The 18,843-nt window shown below is 47.6% G+C and overlaps 1 protein-coding gene across 19 annotated transcripts in view; it reads left to right on the top strand.

The window, feature by feature from the left end:
• Window positions 1–18,843, top strand: part of LOC129858248 (rap guanine nucleotide exchange factor 2-like) — a 140,995-nt gene that overhangs the window by 74,383 nt on the left and 47,769 nt on the right. For 15 of the 19 annotated variants that reach the window (XM_055927347.1, XM_055927355.1, XM_055927346.1 and 12 more), the window contains one exon: window positions 1,384–1,551. In XM_055927347.1, coding sequence (XP_055783322.1) covers window positions 1,384–1,551 — 168 coding nt within the window. Of the gene's footprint in view, window positions 1–1,383; window positions 1,552–15,090; window positions 15,808–18,843 lie in introns of those variants that run through there. The other 4 variants (XM_055927354.1, XM_055927350.1, XM_055927353.1 and 1 more) reach the window with 2 other exon arrangements.

Raw genomic sequence — 18,843 nt, 5'->3', positions numbered from 1 at the left:
TGGCTGGCTGACGCTGGCTGGCTGGCTGACGCTGGCTGGCTGCCTGACGCTGGCTGGCTGCCGCTCGCTGGCTGGCTGACGCTGGCTGGCTGCCGCTCGCTGGCTGGCTGACGCTGGCTGGCTGGCTGACGCTGGCTGGCTGACGCTGGCTGGCTGACGCTGGCTGGCTGACGCTGGCTGGCTGACGCTGGCTGGCTGGCTGACGCTGGCTGGCTGGCTGGCTGGCTGACGCTGGCTGGCTGACGCTGGCTGGCTGGCTGACGCTGGCTGGCTGACGCTGGCTGGCTGGCTGACGCTGGCTGGCTGACGCTGGCTGGCTGGCTGACGCTGGCTGGCTGGCTGACGCTGGCTGGCTGGCTGACGCTGGCTGGCTGGCTGACGCTGGCTGGCTGACGCTGGCTGGCTGGCTGACGCTGGCTGGCTGGCTGACGCTGGCTGGCTGACTGACGCTGGCTGGCTGACTGACGCTGGCTGGCTGACTGACGCTGGCTGGCTGACTGACGCTGGCTGGCTGACTGACGCTGGCTGGCTGACGCTGGCTGGCTGACGCTGGCTGGCTGACGCTGGCTGGCTGACGCTGGCTGACACTGGCTGGCTGACGCTGGCTGGCTGACGCTGGCTGACACTGGCTGGCTGACACTGGCTGGCTGACACTGGCTGGCTGACACTGGCTGGCTGACGCTGGCTGACACTGGCTGGCTGACTGACAATGACTGACACTTACTGACTGACTCGCTGGCTGGCTAACGCTCTCTGGCTGGCTAACGCTCGGTTGCTGGCTGGCTGACGCTGGCTGGCTGAAGCGCGCTCGCTCGTTCGCTGGCTGACGCTGATTGACTGGCTGACGTTGACAGGCAAGGCCGTCCCAGGCAGGCAGGCAGGCCGTCTCACCAAGGCTGGCTGAGACTGGCTGGCTGAGACTGGCTGGCTGAGACTGGCTGGCTGAGACTGGCTGGCTGAGACTGGCTGGCTGAGACTGATGCTGATACTGGCTGAGACATACTGGCTGGCATGGCTGGCTGACTGGCACTGACTGAGATTGACTCAATCTGACTCACATCAGGGCAAGGTATCTCTCTCTCCCTTTATTTTCTCTTTCCCCCTCCATTCCTCTTGATCTATTCCTCTGTTTTTGTCTTCTTTCGTTCACACCCTTCCCTTGCTCATTCTTTCTGTTCTGTTCTTTCTGTTCTCTCTCACACATATCCTTCTCGCTTTTTCCCCCTTCTCCTGGAGTTGTGAAAGCTCCCATTGATGTCAGAGAGGTGTGTTGAGGCGCAGCCCACAAACGTTGCTATTTTTACGCAGTGAGAGGGGGGGAGGAGGGGGCATGGAAAAGAAGAGCCAGTCACTCCTTTCTTTCCTCCTACCCTGTTTCCCCAGGTGGACTATATGGAGGAAAATGAGGAGTACTTCCAGAGGCAAGCATCACATCGACAGTCCCGCCGCAGGTTCCGCAAGATCAACCAGAAAGGCGAGCGGCAGACTATCATCGACACGGTGGACCCGTACCCCACCGGCAAGCCGCCCATAGTCAGGGGATATCACACGGTGAGTCATGTTTAGCTACCCGGCTCTTCCTCTGTCTTAGTTAGCAACTAGGGTGTTGTCTGTTGCTGGACACGCATGTGGCGCGAAGATGGAGCGTCCAGTTTGTGTAGTTTGATTTTCTGTGTTGGCTTAACTTAGTCCTTGCCTTAGCTGGTCGGACGCTAACTTGTGTAGCCTACTATTTAGTACCTTATAGCCTGGTCTATGTAGCCTACTAGTTAGTACCTTATAGCCTGGTCTGTGTAGCCTACTAGTTAGTACCTTATTGCCTGGTCTGTGTAGCCTACTAGTTAGTACCTTATAGCCTGGTCTGTGTAGCCTACTATTTAGTACCTTATTGCCTGGCTTGTGTATCCTACTAGTTAGTACCTTGTAGCCTACTAGTTAGTACCTTATAGCCTGGTCTGTGTAGCCTACTAGTTAGTACCTTATAGCCTGGTCTGTGTAGCCTACTAGTTAGTACCTTATAGCCTGGTCTGTGTAGCCTACTAGTTAGTACCTTATAGCCTGGTCTATGTAGCCTACTAGTTAGTACCTTATAGCCTGGTCTGTGTAGACTACTATTTAGTATCTTATAGCCTGGTCTATGTAGCCTACTAGTTAGTACCTTATAGCCTGGTCTGTGTAGCCTACTAGTTAGTACCTTATAGCCTGGTCTGTGTAGCCTACTAGTTAGTACCTTATAGCCTGGTCTGTGTAGCCTACTAGTTAGTACATTATAGCCTGGTCTATGTAGCCTACTAGTTAGTACCTTATAGCCTGGTCTGTGTAGCCTACTATTTAGTACCTTATAGCCTGGTCTGTGTAGCCTACTAGTTAGTACCTTATAGCCTGGTCTGTGTAGCCTACTAGTTAGTACCTTATTGCCTGGTCTGTGTAGCCTACTATTTAGTACCTTATTGCCTGGCTTGTGTAGCCTACTAGTTAGTACTTTGTAGTCTACTTGTTAGTACCTTATAGCCTGGTCTGTGTAGCCTACTAGTTAGTACCTTATAGCCTGGTCTGTGTAGCCTACTAGTTAGTACCTTATTGCCTGGTCTGTGTAGCCTACTAGTTAGTACCTTATAGCCTGGTCTGTGTAGCCTATTATTTAGTACCTCATTGCCTGGCTTGTGTAGTCTACTAGTTAGTACCTTGTAGCCTACTAGTTAGTACCTTATAGCCTGGTCTGTGTAGCCTACTAGTTAGTACCTTGTAGCCTACTAGTGTGTACCTTGTAGCCTGGTCTGTGTACACCATTGTTACTGCTTTACTGAGGTCTGTAGTTAAGTTGTTGTCAAAGTATTGTGTTTGCTGTAGGCTTGCTGTGCCTTGTTTCACCCTGGTATTATAATTCTACCCTCCTGGCTACCTGTTCTCAAAACGCATTGTTCCATGCTGTGCACCCTTTTGCTGTAGGCTACCTTATATACCTTTTATCTGCACGCTCACTGTTAGACCTTATAAAGGCTATAACCTCCTGTGTAGTCATCTTTGGACCCTTTGTCTCTAGAACGAGTGTCCCTTTGCAACACCCTCTTTAACCTATACCCATTCCCTTTACTCAATGTGCATGTCTCCTTCACTCCATTACCCCAAGTGCAGATTTACTGTGTCCCCTATTGCTCAAGTCTGGGTCAGGGTGGTTGTTATTCTACGCCGTCTGTCAGGGTGGTTGTTATTCTACGCCGTCTGTCAGGGTGGTTGTTATTCTACGCCGTCTGTCAGGGTGGTTGTTATTCTACTCAGTCTGTCAGGGTGGTTGTTATTCTACGCCGTCTGTCAGGGTGGTTGTTATTCTACGCCGTCTGTCAGGGTGGTTGTTATTCTACTCAGTCTGTCAGGGTGGTTGTTATTCTACGCCGTCTGTCAGGGTGGTTGTTATTCTACGCCGTCTGTCAGGGTGGTTGTTATTCTACGCCGTCTGTCAGGGTGGTTGTTATTCTACGCCGTCTGTCAGGGTGGTTGTTATTCTACGCAGTCTGTCAGGGTGGTTGTTATTCTACGCAGTCTGTCAGGGTGGTTGTTATTCTACGCAGTCTGTCAGGGTGGTTGTTATTCTACGCAGTCTGTCAGGGTGGCTGTGATTCTACGCAGTCTGTCAGGGTGGTTGTTATTCTACGCCGTCTGTCAGGGTGGCTGTGATTCTACGCAGTCTGTCAGGGTGGTTGTGATTCTACGCAGTCTGTCAGGGTGGTTGTTATTCTACGCAGTCTGTCAGGGTGGTTGTTATTCTACGCAGTCTGTCAGGGTGGTTGTTATTCTACGCAGTCTGTCAGGGTGGTTGTTATTCTACGCTGTCTGTCAGGGTGGTTGTTATTCTACGCTGTCTGTCAGGGTGGTTGTTATTCTACGCCGTCTGTCAGGGTGGTTGTGATTCTACGCAGTCTGTCAGGGTGGCTGTGATTCTACGCAGTCTGTTAGGGTGGCTGTGATTCTACGCAGTCTGTCAGGGTGGCTGTGATTCTACGCAGTCTGTCAGGGTGGCTGTGATTCTACGCCGTCTGTCAGGGTGGTTGTTATTCTACTCAGTCTGTCAGGGTGGTTGTGATTCTACTCAGTCTGTCAGGGTGGTTGTTATTCTACTCAGTCTGTCAGGGTGGTTGTGATTCTACTCAGTCTGTCAGGGTGGCTGTGATTCTACGCAGTCTGTCAGGGTGGTTGTGATTCTACGCAGTCTGTCAGGGTGGTTGTTATTCTACGCCGTCTGTCAGGGTGGTTGTTATTCTACGCCGTCTGTCAGGGTGGTTGTTATTCTACGCAGTCTATCAGTGTGGCTGTGATTCTTCGCCGTCTGTCAGGGTGGTTGTTATTCTACTCAGTCTGTCAGGGTGGTTGTTATTCTACTCAGTCTGTCAGGGTGGCTGTGATTCTACGCAGTCTGTCAGGGTGGCTGTGATTCTACGCAGTCTGTCAGGGTGGCTGTGATTCTACGCCGTCTGTCAGGGTGGCTGTGATTCTACGCCGTCTGTCAGGGTGGCTGTGATTCTACGCCGTCTGTCAGGGTGGCTGTGATTCTACGCCGTCTGTCAGGGTGGTTGTTATTCTACTCAGTCTGTCAGGGTGGTTGTTATTCTACGCAGTCTGTCAGGGTGGTTGTTATTCTACGCAGTCTGTCAGGGTGGTTGTTATTCTACTCAGTCTGTCAGGGTGGTTGTGATTCTACGCAGTCTCTCAGGGTGGTTGTGATTCTACGCAGTCTGTCAGGGTGGCTGTGATTCTACGCAGTCTGTCAGGGTGGTTGTGATTCTACGCAGTCTGTCAGGGTGGTTGTGATTCTACGCAGTCTGTCAGGGTGGTTGTTATTCTACGCAGTCTGTCAGGGTGGTTGTGATTCTACGCAGTCTGTCAGGGTGGTTGTGATTCTACGCAGTCTGTCAGGGTGGTTGTGATTCTACGCAGTCTGTCAGGGTGGTTGTTATTCTACGCCGTCTGTCAGGGTGGTTGTTATTCTACGCCGTCTGTCAGGGTGGTTGTTATTCTACGCCGTCTGTCAGGGTGGTTGTGATTCTACGCCGTCTGTCAGGGTGGCTGTGATTCTACGCAGTCTGTCAGGGTGGCTGTGATTCTACGCAGTCTGTCAGGGTGGTTGTTATTCTACGCAGTCTGTCAGGGTGGTTGTTATTCTACGCAGTCTGTCAGGGTGGTTGTTATTCTACGCAGTCTGTCAGGGTGGTTGTTATTCTACGCAGTCTATCAGTGTGGCTGTGATTCTACGCCGTCTGTCAGGGTGGTTGTTATTCTACGCAGTCTGTCAGGTGGCTGTGATTCTACGCAGTCTGTATTCTACGCAGTCTGTCAGGGTGGCTGTGATTCTACGCAGTATAGCTCAAGGAGTTCCCTGCATGTAGTTGAAGGGACGCACTGTATTGACTCACCCATCAGGAGTTGATGTAGAACCAGTTAGTTTCTCCAGGGAAATCAGCAAGAGGAGAACTGGAAAGGAGGGAAGAGAGTGAAGGGAGAAAAGAGCAGTCAATGTGGAAAATGGAACAGGGGCCCTTTTCATCATGTGGTCCCATAGCTGCCCACCCCCCACATTCTAAAAGGGCAGCATGTGTGGAGACGGTAGGTCTCTTATTTTCCAATGGAACCGTCCACAGTCCACTGAGGTGGCCACAGCAGTGCCTGAGAGGGGTCCTAAAGTGTGCCTTGTTCATGGGAACCCATATTAACTATAATGAAGTGTTCACTTACAAAACATTAGGAACACCTGCTCTTTCCTTGACAGACTAACCAGGTGAAAGCTATGATCCCTTATTGACGTCACCTGTTACAACCACAAGGATTTTTAAGCCTTGAGACATGGATTGTGTGCCATTCAAAGGGTAAATGGGCAAGACTAAATATTTAAAGTGCCTTTGAACGGGGTATGGTAGTAGTTGCCAGGCTCACCGATTTGTGTCAAGAACTGGAAAGCTGCTGGGTTTTTCACGTTCGACAGTTTCCCATGTGTATCAAAACTAATCCAGGACATCCAGCCAACTTAACAAAACTGTGGGAAGCATTGGAGTCGACATGAGCCAGCATCCCTGTGGAATGCTTTGGACACCTTGTAGAGTCCATGCCCCAACGAATTGAGGCTGTTCTGAAAAGGGGATGCAACTCAATATTAGTAAGGTGTTCTTAACATTTTTTGCACTCTGTACATACATAACAATTATGTGAACGCACCCCATATTACTATTTAAGGGAACCCATGGAAGTGCACTAAATGTTAACTACTGATGTGAACACATCCCTTGGGCCATGTTGTTATTTTCCCTAAGCCTCAGTTCTGCCCTATTTCAGTCCATTCCTCCCATTCCTGGCATTCTCAAGGGATGATGTCGACAAGAGTACCCTGGCTTGTTTGAAATACCATGGAATAATCTGGGTTTGCCGTACAAAGCAGAAACACGGCAGACATCATCCAACCCTTCCAAACCACCCCCTAATTTTACGTTGACTCTGACATAAAAACGCACCCTGAACTTTCTCATGGCCTGATGTCGCCTGTCACAAAATTCTAGTTCTCCGCAGAGACTCTGTGGGAAGAATACTTAGTGCCATGGTAACAAGTAGTCCCAAATGGCTGTTGGTGGAGTGCGCTGTAAGCACAGTAGTGCAGAGGGAATAACTTCAGATGAGACTTGATTTTCCTCACAAACCCTAAGGTGCATTTAGAGGTGAAAAATGCTGCAGGGAGAAACGTTTGACGTGGGGATAGAGAGAGAGAGCAGCGTAGGAAGCTAAAGGATTCACTCACATTTAAGGCCCTTCAAATCTGACTTGGTAGACAGCGTGTGTATTACGGGGACATTGGTCTTGTCTATTGTAAGGACATTTTATTTTGTTTGGATATCCCCTTTAATACAAGGGGCCTTTCATTTAAGGCATCTGTCTTTCCTAATCAATCTGCTCTATCCCTACTTTCAAATGTTCTTCTTAAATACATCCTTATTGCCATCTATGGTTGATAGGAATTTGCTTTACAATGTGCAATATATAGGATCCTCTTAAGTATGGGCATTCCCTCAGTGTGGTCCATCACGATTGAAGGCCCTCCAGGCAAAGAGAGTGCCAAGCCTTTGTTCCCCCAACAGTGGACCTGATGTGATGGGATGTGACCAACATCTACTATGTCCTACAAAATTGTAACTGGGATATTGCCAATGGCGTGCTAACCTAGCACTGGTGGTCTCCTTGGGACTAATGGTTCTGTGTGTAGCTCAATGTCCTGGTCTTCCCTTGAAAAAGACGCTCCCCAGGGCAAGTAGCTGAGGAAATAAAGCATTGTTACCACTTGCAGACATTTATTTTACCTCAGAAATCCCAGAAAGCAAAAATGCTCCAAATGAAAAGCCTAGAATCCTGGCAGTGACATGAGGCTAAGGCTAGTAGCTACTGAAACACTGGCCATGATAAAGGACAAGTTCCAAATGAAGATGCAGTAAAACATCCTTAAAAATGGTTGTCCATTGTGGGTTAGTGTGGGTTTCCCATACCGACTCGCGACAGGCTAAGGTTGAGAGCCGTGTGTCCTCCGAAACCCAACCAAGCAGCACTGCGTCTTGACACAATGCCCACTTAACCTTGAATACAGCTGCACCAATGTGTCGGAGGAAACACGTGCACCTGGGGATCGTTTCAGAGTGCACGGCTCCCGGTCCCGCCACAGGAGTCAGTAGTGCGCGATGGGACAAGGACATCCCTGCCGGCCAAACCCTCCCATAACCCGGACAACACTGGGCCAATTGTGCGCCGCCCTATTGGTCTCCCGGTCGCGGCCGGCTGCGACAGAGCCTGGACTCAAACCCAGAATCTCTAGTGGCACAGAGCACTGTGATGCTGTGCCTTAGACCACTGCACCACACGGGAGGCCTTTGGATAGAAGTTTTATCTCTGATGGTGTTTCTCTTTCTAAATGTTTCTTCATCACTCTCTATCTTAGAATCTTTCCATCGCCACCAGAACGGATGAGTAATCTCTTTCTTCGGGGTCTGCCCAGGGGCCGCCAGGTTCTTGTCGAGGCCCTGAGCAGCTGTTCCCTAATTACCATGGTGCAACGCACGTGGCCGGCGGCAGCCTCATCGAATCAATGCCCCTCAGTTCAACCTCCCCTCCCACCTCCATCTTAGTATCCAACCAACCATGTGCTCATTTGCGTCCGTGATTGGTGTTAATTGTTTCTTTATAAAATGTAAACTCCCCAGAGTTGACCAAAGTTATTGCTTTTAATGATTCCCGAAACCGTTTTGTCTCACAATATGGGCATTCGCTGAACGCAATAAGGGGTTTCTTGCCTTTTTCTTGTGTGTGTGTGTGTGTGTGTGTGTGTGTGTGTGTGTGTGTGTGTGTGTGTGTGTGTGTGTGTGTGTGTGTGTGTGTGTGTGTGTGTGTGTGTGTGTGTGTGTGTGTGTGTGTGTGTGTGTTTTTTGAGGCTGATTGAGTCTTGGTGTATACGGTCTCTTTTATGCCCAACCAGTGAAAGAGTTTCTTCAGCTAGCTCCTCAGTTGTCAGGTGAAACAGGAAAAGGAGGATGGGAGTGTTTGGCTCAATGAATAGTGTACATGTTTGTGTATTTCTAAACCTACCCTGCCCAACTGGTGCAGAGAAAGGCTTTTTAACAGCCGCTCATTACAGCTGCTGAAGCTTCAGGCCTAATTCTCTCTTCATCCCTGAGTGACATGTGACATGTTTGATAACACTCATTTTCCTCTGCTTCTTCTTTTCATGCTTTTCATTTCATCCTGAATGCTCCCAGAAATGCATTAAAGCTCAGGTACTGTATCTGCCAACACAGTGTGGGTGAGGGTGGGTGTCTGTCTCACTCATGGCCGTAGGTAGTTTTACTTTTTAATTATAGACACTCAGACAGACCTTTTGTTTGATGGTGTCTGAAATGATAAAGGTGTTTTTCCCCTTTACCCCTAAAAGTCAAATGCATTGGGCAAAAAATGTGCTATATTCCTATATGCTAGCTATATTATTGGGGCACGAATTGAAAAGCTATTGTGGTTGTAAAGAGCTTCACAATGTCACATCTGAAAATGACTCAACTATCCTGATGTGGATAGCAAATGTAAATATGTTCAGTTAGAGCAGTGGTTCCCAAACTGCGTGGTCCTTTAAAAAAAAGTCTGACTTTCAACTGACTCTTGAAAGTTGTAATAGTAGAATGCATGAGGTGCAATTTCTAAATTGGGTACTGCATCATCAGTTTTCCTCTTGTCATGTCAGTCATTGCATACATTAGAGAGCTATTTATAACTTGTCAGAAATGTCCAGATCAACTAGCCTATCTCAGCTAAAAAAAAAATTGCCCATAAATGTTGTAGTAAATATCACATGCATACATGTTAGACATGGCAACATGAATAGAGATGTTCCCCAATGCTGGAAGGAGGGCCTGAGGGAAAGTTTGGGAACCCTGAGTTAGAGATAAAAAGCAAAAATGGAATCTGGTCACGTAGCCTACAGGTAATCACATAACCTACAGTGCAGTGAGCATGATAACCATGATTGCCGTACCTCTTAAGGATTATGAAATGATATAATGAGTGTAATTTAGCTGTTGGAGGAACATCTAATCTCATCCGCTGAACAACGTCATTAGTGGGTTTGGAGAACAACAAGAACCCCTCCCCCCCCTCCCAAGATGTTTTATTGTCACATACAAGCTCCTGATTCAATCCAAACTAATAATTGGGTTTGTGAACTTTGACAAATATATATTTTCTAGTGCACTGTCTGAACAGTTCTAATTGTTATGTGTGAACATTGCTGTGTTGATTACATACATGAACCTGCGCCGGACGGAATCGGATTGGAGAGGGTGAAGAATAGGAGCTAGCTGAGCCGGGCCCAAAACGAAAGAGAGGAGTGAGACTAACCTGTTAGACAGACGCGCCCGTGGAAAAGCAGGAGTCTTATTTTTAGAGCTGTTTTTTGTGAAGGCCTGTTCTGTTCTGTACCTACGTTCAGCTGCTGCACGGACACGAGCCTCAGGCTTAAAGGATTTACACTATCACAGAGACAGATCCATGGACTACTGTAATGACCAACCAGGGACTGACCAGAGACGGATCCATGGACTACTGTAATGACCAACCAGGGACTGACCAGGGAGACAGACAGATCCATGTACTACTTTAATGACCAACCAGGGACTGACCAGAGACAGATCCATGGACTACTGTAATGACCAACCAGGGACTGACCAGAGACAGATCCATGGACTACTGTAATGACCAACCAGGGACTGACCAGGGAGACAGACAGATCCATGTACTACTTTAATGACCAACCAGGGACTGACCAGAGACAGATCCATGGACTACTTTAATGACCAACCAGGGACTGACCAGGGAGACAGACAGATCCATGTACTACTTTAATGACCAACCAGGGACTGACCAGAGACAGATCCATGGACTACTGTAATGACCAACCAGGGACTGACCAGAGACAGATCCATGTACTACTTTAATGACCAACCAGGGACTGACCAGAGACAGATCCATGGACTACTGTAATGACCAACAAGGGACTGACCAGAGACAGATCCATGGACTACTGTAATGACCAACCAGGGACTGACCAGAGAAAAAACTTTAATTTTTTCCTTCTCTCATTTCATCTTCATTTTCTTTCCTTTTCTTTACTATACTTAGACATTTGAAGATCAGTAGAAAGAAAAGTAGGCCTGTGGAGGGAAATGGGCTCTGGTGGGGGTGATATCAGGCCATCTAATCTCTCTCACTGTCCCCGTCTCTGTCAACATTGGACAATGACATCATGGCTGTCCTGTTGTCACAAGCAGGGTATGCCTGGCTGGGACAGTGTGTACGCTTTCCCTCCTCTCTTTTTCATATTCCTGTTTCCTATCAGGGAGACTGGGGAAAGGTGTGGGAGACATGGTGCCTGGCTTACCTTAAGATAGTCGGTGACAGAGTGTTATCAAGTCATAGTTGGTGACCTTCCATAGTTCCAAATCGGGTTAAAGGATTACTGTCTCGATACTCTTCATCTCCTTACTCAATCTCATGTAGTCCCTCGGTAGGTCACACACAGTCACACACAGCAAAGATGAAATGTTTTGTTGCTGATCTAATGGTGTATAGTATTTGGTGGTCTTCACCAAGTCCTGTTCATTTGTAAGGTTAAACACAAGTCACTATTGGTCTGATTCAGAGGGCTTGGGTTAAATGTGGAAGACGCATTTCAGTTGAATGCATTCAGTTGTACAACTCACTAGGTATCCCCCTTTCCCTTTCCTAATATTTGGTGGTCTTCACCAAGTTCTGTTCATTTGTAGGGTTAAACACAAGTCACTGTTGGTCTTATTTGCACAATGCTCAGACCCACTTTCATCAATTTTGCGGACTGAGTGTATCTGTTCAATGTCCGAACACGTTAGTGTGTTCCTAACACACATCTTAGTAAAGACAGGGGTGTCTACTCCTATCCTTCTGAATGTTTTTCTCCTGCTAACTTGCCCTACATCTTGGGAGGAGTCTTGGACTATTGTTTCAAAAGCCTCTTCCTCGCCCTCTCCTCCCCTCCCCTCATATCCTAGTGGGCCACTCCTTTCCGTGTTTGGCTAGGAAATCCTCTCCACTTCCTGCCCGGAAAAGGAAACGGAGCCCGCGCCAACACCTGCCAACGCGTGCCAAGAGCAGCTCAATACCCTGACACCTCTTGAACTGGCACAGGTGGCGTGGGAACAGTAGTCAGGAAAGAGGCATGAGCCTCTTCTGTTCTCTGACAGGAAGTCAACCCTAGAGGAGCAGACGGTAGCGGTGTATTCATCCTTTTTCCCCTGTAAGTCACAGGCCTGGCCCCTTTATTGATATGCACAGTCTGCTATTTAACAAGGCTCAAGACTGTTTCTCATGCATGCTAATTAGCTAAGGTAGCATGCATAATGTACTGTAGAAATTGCAACGTCAAGATCGATACTGGCAGTGTGGTAGCATCCGTTCTAGACGCTTTTGTTAGTTTGACGGATGCTAATCGCTAACCGGTTGTTAGCAAGGTTTTTTATTAGCTGGAATAATCAACCATTTGCAAACAGACTAGATTCGTAACAGATCTAGTCTTATATGCTTTTTCTCTATTTCTTAAGTAGCCAATGTTATTCAGTGATAAGAGCATTTGCATTGGTTAACCTTTGAAATGTGTATTTTTAGTGTTTAGCTGGCAGTGTCTGTACTGGCTTTGACTGGCACTTGACTTGTAGAAAAGATGTTGACTGGGTAGAAAGAAGAGTTTTAGCTGAGGAGACTCGTCTTTGTACTGGTAGTATGACCAGCTACTGTACTGTCTGAATGGGGAAGTAAACGTCTGAAACACTTACTCATCATGAAGAGCGAAAAAAATAAAGGCTACTTTTCCAAAAATGTTTGTCAGTGTGCACATCGTTAATGATACAACTGACTGTAAATGCTTCAACTGAAAAAGCCACATTAAGGGAAAAAAAGCTTATGAGCTTTGTATGTCCCCCTACAGCATGTCTCTGTACATACTGTATGAGAGTGTCCGTTTGCTTTTATCTTCCTTACCGTGGTAATGAGCTTTTTACGACCCAAATGCTATGCATCAGCAGGCAAACAGCATCACGTGATCCAAGCCCATAATGCATGGAACATACTTATAGCCATAGTGGTTAGCAGGGAACATTAGAAATGTCTGACGTTGAAAGGTTCACCGCCCCCCTCAACTGAATCTGGGACTGCATTAATGTTACGCTCCATTAGCACTGTCACATCAGTGTCACAATCATCTACAATCAATGCGCCCCTGCCTTTCCTTTGTATTTAGATTGAGATTGTTCAGCAGAACGTCAACCCCATAGTCTACATCCCATATGGCACCCTGTTCCCTACATAGTGCACTAAAAGTAGTCGTGGTCAAAAGTAGCTAGTGCACTATGTATGGAATAGGATGCCATTAAAAGGTGACCGAGAGTGTCTGGCTCTTGTCCCCAGACTCGATCCCCACCACAGTGATGTAATGATATAATGACGCCCCAGTGCCCCTGGCGATTGTTGCCAACAACGCTAATGACCGAGCCATCAGCACCAGAAGAAAGCACCTGAGCTTGGCGATGCATTACATCATCGCGTGGGGGCTGGAGAGAATGACGGGATTCATGTCCTATTGGTTGGCTAGAGACCGGCCAATAATAAATACAACCCCTGCTTTCGACGTATTCTCTTAATGTAATAACTATACAATGTGTGCGTGAACAAATAGCCCTTTCCAGAATGACTCAATACACTCAACATGCAAATGTAGCGTTTACTATTCTGTTGACCCTGGATTGACCTGCATCAGAGCCATATATGGACATACTGTATATATGTCTGTTTGCTGTATATAGTTTTGATCAGAATTAGTATTCCTATCCAACCCTGCAATAACAAGAACCACCATAGATCACTTGCTAATGGAAGGAAATCTGATGTTGAAGAAAGGCAGCACGGTGACAACACATTCTGTTTGTGTAAGAAAGCGCTTTTGTTTTGACTCTCATTGTAGGAACACCACTGGGTTTTCCTATTTGCCCAAATTGGCAGTTTCTTATTGTGCAATTTGAAACTATCAGCTCAGCTCCAACCCTATTCCCTATATAGTGTTCTACATTTGACCAGGGACTATACAGACTATGTAGGGCATACATACATTTGGGACGTGGCCTTGAAATACCATTTAAGCCATTGTTCCCTGTGCATTATCATTGAAAGCACTGTTCTTCTCACATCTCAGTGTCCGTCAGCAAGCCTGGCCCATTGGCCTCATATTTGACTGGGGCTTTTTGTGTTTCCAATAACCAGAAGCCTTCCTCGGGTATGGGTGTACCCTGGACACACAGTTATACACTCCATGTACATACTCTACGTGCATGCATACAGTATATACACACACCAGGCATACCGCAATGGGATACCACAGCCCTGTCTGCAATGGGATACCACAGCCCTGTCTGTAATGGGATACCACAGCCCTGTCTGCAATAAGATACCACAGCCCTGTCTGCAATGGGATACCACAGCCCTGTCTGCAATGGGATACCACAGCCCTGTCTGCAATGGGATACCACAGCCCTGTCTGCAATGGGATACCACAGCCCTGTCTGCAATGGGATACCACAGCCCTGTCTGTAATGGGATACCACAGCCCTGTCTGCAATGGGATACCACAGCCCTGTCTGCAATGGGATACCACAGCCCTGTCTGCAATGGGATACCACAGCCCTGTCTGCAATGGGATACCACAGCCCTGTCTGCAATGGGATACCACAGCCCTGTCTGTAATGGGATACCACAGCCCTGTCTGCAATGTAATGGGGGGGGGGGGGGGGGGTCGGTGACCAGACTGCTACTCTCTCTGACACAAATGTGTGCCCTCTTCTCGCTCTCGCTCTCACACACTCCCTAAATGTTGTTGTGTCCCTATGCTTCTGTCGCCACAGCAACCAACAAACGCCCCGCGGGGGCAGGTCATGCTCAGTTGCCGTGGTTACTATACTCCAGCGGTGACATTGTCATACTGATTTAAAGTGATTCAAAGCAACACCATTTGTCTCCAAATCCATATTCCTCTTTTGTTTTATTACCTGCTGTCTGAATAGGGCCCTCCTTTCCTCTCCTCTCTCTCTGCCCAGGAAATGGCTTTCCCTGGTTCCGTTGCCATGCCAACTGGCTGCAGCCCTGGTTGACTGCTGAAGTGAGAGTGATAATGGCATTACTCTCTCTGGGCTCCTCTCTCTCTCTATTGACCCCTTTTGATTTCTGTGTGTTGCTCTCCTTTGCATCCTCTATCGTCTCTGACTATTTTCTCTGTTTATCTGTTTCTAGCTAGCCTATTCATCCTTATTCCTCTCCCTACATCCACCCCTCCCTCAGTCTCTCCTTTTCTCTGTTACTCTATCCCTCTCTCCTCTTAAGCTGTGTAGACTGTGGGTGTAGAACAGCAGGCACCAGCGGCTGCTCTCTCAGCCTCAGTGAGGGAGGTCCCTATTCAATCCCCCGTTCACCCCTCCCCAATACACACACAGACACATACCCGTCCCCCTGCTTTGGTCGACAAATGAACCAGGAGTAGTGTTAACAAAGCATCACGGAGGCGGTGGCTCCTACATTTCAGACTAATCTAAAGCCTAGTGAGCGAGTCGGTGCGTGTGTGTACAGCCAGTGGATGTGCGCGCGTGTGTGTACAGCCAGCCTACCATCGACAGAGAGCAGAGCAGGGAGGGGAGGGAGAAAATGAGAGGTAGGATGAGGGAGCGAACATGAGTGAAAGTGCTGTCAGCCATTTTAGCCAGTTTTTTCTTTTTTTTCCGGCTTTATGATCCACACACCAGAGCTCATTGGAGGAGGAATCTACCTAGTTGGCATCGGTATCAAAAGAAAGAAGGCACGACCAGCATCCTCTTGGGTAGTCACCCTCTGTCCTTTTTTGCATCCTTGCGTTGGCAGACCATAGCTGGGGCTGTGCAGGCTGGGCTGTCCTCTCGCTGGAGTTAACCCCCGATACAGGGCTGCTGGTGCGTCTGAACCGTGGCCAGCTTCATCGGATACTCCCTGAGCATCACCCCCTCTCTTCCCAGAGAGAGAGAGCGAGAGCCCGGTGGATAGCCGAGAGGAGAGGACGATGGGGGAGAGGCGCGCTGCGGTATAGGTAGCTGGATAAAGAATGTTACATTTTAGCCCAGCGTATATTGTGTCATTATGAAACCATTAGCAGCATCAGCCAGCCATGGAGTCCCGAGCCAGCACGATAAAAACCTGGTAAGTATCGACGTGCACATTTATTTTGCTCTATGACCCACTCTCTGGATATGATTATTACCCTATAATGGCTGCGCATCGGGTTTCTTTCGAGCCGCGCCAAGATTAATGAATATGCAGGGCCCAGCCCACTATAACCCAGCGCAAGACCGGAGCATGGACACATTGAATCACAACCTTTATTTATAAGCAGTAGTGGTGTAGGCTAGTCGCCATGTGCTCGCTGTCAGTCTCTCGTTGCAAGGCAGGGTGGAATGGTTAACGACCATCACTCCAGAGTGTCTGTGTTCCTCATACATTTTTATGATGCACTTAAGATACAATACTTTGATTGCATCTTTCTGCATGATGTGCCCCTAGAAAAAAAAGGTAAGCCAACGTCTTGTGCAAATGCAGTAGCCTACAGGTATTGTAGATTCGTTTTTGCAAGGTTAGTGTGTTGTGAGCTGCGGGTTGATGGGGCAGCCCTCGTTTGGGCTGCTGTCCATGGTGCTAGTAGTGACAGCCAGACGAGAGACAGCGATCAGGCAGACATTTGTAGGCTACTGAGCGATCTGCACTTGAGCTGTAGGTGAATTGATCAGTTGTCAGCAACCGCTGGCATCAATCAACCCTCCGAGGCCTCCTGCCTAGCTGTAAATCACAGAGATAGACAGATTGGGGAGGATAAGTTACATCTATCAAGCACACAGACTTAGCCTTCTCTCTCTCTCTATCCTCCTTCTTTCCCTCTCTCTCCTCCCTCCCTACCTTTATCTCCTCAGCAAGCAAGAAGTAGGCTAGTTTGTAATATTAATATAATGCACATATTAATTAGTGGAACAGTGGGAGACCACAAACATAAGAGTATCATATTTCTGGAGCAGTGACATCATGCCCATGACTAATATGTGGAAATTGCATGCATGTCTATTTAGTGAGAGTAGGTGGTTGTCATAGTAGCACGGCTATTATGAGTTAGTGCATCTATTTGCTTCTCTCTTTCTGTCTCTCTCGCTCTCTACCGGTTTCTCTCTAGCTCTGTCACTCTCTCCTCTTTCTCTCTCTCTCTCTCCTCTCTCCCCCTCCCTGTATCTCCTCCTCAGCATGCAAGAAGTAGGCTAGTTTGTAATATTAATATAATGCACATATTAATTAGTGGAACAGTGGGAGACCACAAACATAAGAGTATCATATTTCTGGAGATGTGACATCATGCCCATGACTAATATGTGGAAATTGCATGCATGTCTATTTAGTGAGAGTAGGTGGTTGTCATAGTAGCACGGCTATTATGAGTTAGTGCATCTATTTGCTTCTCTCTCTCTCCCTCTACCTGTCTCTCTACCTCTGTCACTGTCTCTCTCTACCGGTCTCTCTCTCTCTACCGGTCTCTCTCTCTCTACCGGTCTCTCTCTCTCTACCGGTCTCTCTCTCTCTACCGGTCTCTCTCTCTCTACCGGTCTCTCTCTCTCTACCGGTCTCTCTCTCTCTACCGGTCTCTGTGTGTAATATACAATGAACAAAAATATAAACACATGTGAAGTGTTGGTTTCATGAGCTGAAATAAAAGATCCCATAAATGTTCCATTAGCACAAAAAGCTTATTTCTCTCACATTTTGTGCACAAATTTGTTTCCATCACCGTTAGTGAGCATTTCTCCTTTGCCAAGATAATCCATCCACCTGACAGGTGTGTCATTTCAAGGAGCTGATTAACAGCATGATCATTACACAGGTGCCCCTTGTACTGGGGACAATAAAATGCCATTCTAAAATGTGCATTTTTGTCACACAACACAATGCCACAGATGTCTCAAGTTTTGAGGGAGCGTGGAATTGGCATGCTGACTGCAGGAATGCCCACCAAAGCTGTTGCCATAGAATAACATAAACAGCCTCAACATCATTTTAGAGAATTTGGCAGTACATCCAACCGACCTCACAACCGCAGACCACGTGTATGGCGTCATGTGGGTGTGCGGTTTGCTGATGTCAACGTTGTAAACAGAGTGCCCCATGGAGGCGGTGGGGTTGCGGTATGGGCTGGCATACGTTACGGACAACGAACACAATTGCATTTTATCGATGGCAATTTGAATGCACAGAAATACAGTAACAAGATCCTTAGACCCATTGTGAGGCCCTTTTCTTTTAAGGTAACCAACAGATGCATATCTGTATTCCCAGTTGTGAAATCCATAGATTAGGGCCTAATGAATTTATTTCAATTAACTGATTTCCTCATATGAGCTGTAACTCAGTAAAATCTTTGAAATTCTTGAATGGTGCTATTTATATTTTTGTTCAGTATAATTCCTATCCATTTACAAGCTCTGGACAATGCCCCAGTTTGTATTGATTTTGGATTGCAATATGAGTTTTAGGTGATTGTCAGCAGCAAAGTTCTATTATAATAGATGTCTTGTGTGTTGGTTGGTCAGACTGTTTCTCTCTCTCATATCTCTGTGCCACGCCAGCCGTGTTGTGTGTCAGTACATGTGGTCCAGCTGTGTGGAGTAGAGTAGTATCACAAGGTAGGGCGAGTAAGCCTCGGCAGAGAATATCCGTCCCGTTTAATTGGACACCTAGCACAAACGGCTTTAATCTCTTGACTCGCCCAGCTCATGAAAGCGAGAAGCCCCCACTGCCAAGGTCTTTGGCCAGGGGGAACTCTGGGATAGCGCCCGCCATATCTGGTCCTCCAACATCACAGTTTTTCTACCTTGTCATCTACCTTGGTTAAGCCTCTATACAGTCTCCAGGTTGAAGGAATAGCCTCCCCAACCAGTTCATCCAAGTCCGACAGTCCCAGACCTAGTTTCACGGTCCACCCTGTACTGTATAATTGGGTTGAGTCGCGGCCAGCACAGCACTTCCATCCACATCCACGGGGCAGCCGCCAGTGCGGCTATCTAGGTCATTAGGTCTACAGTGTAATTTGAGGAGCGACCTCCACATCTGCTCACCATGGAAGGCACAAATGAATGCAGTGTTGTGGCTCTAGTGTTAGATGATGCTACTGCTTTAATCCCCTCATGACCATCTGATTGTAAA

This window comes from Salvelinus fontinalis, chromosome 6 (genome assembly GCF_029448725.1).
Source record: "Salvelinus fontinalis isolate EN_2023a chromosome 6, ASM2944872v1, whole genome shotgun sequence".
In the NCBI taxonomy this organism is placed as follows: domain Eukaryota; kingdom Metazoa; phylum Chordata; class Actinopteri; order Salmoniformes; family Salmonidae; genus Salvelinus; species Salvelinus fontinalis.
This window is presented reverse-complemented; position numbering and strand designations above follow the sequence as displayed.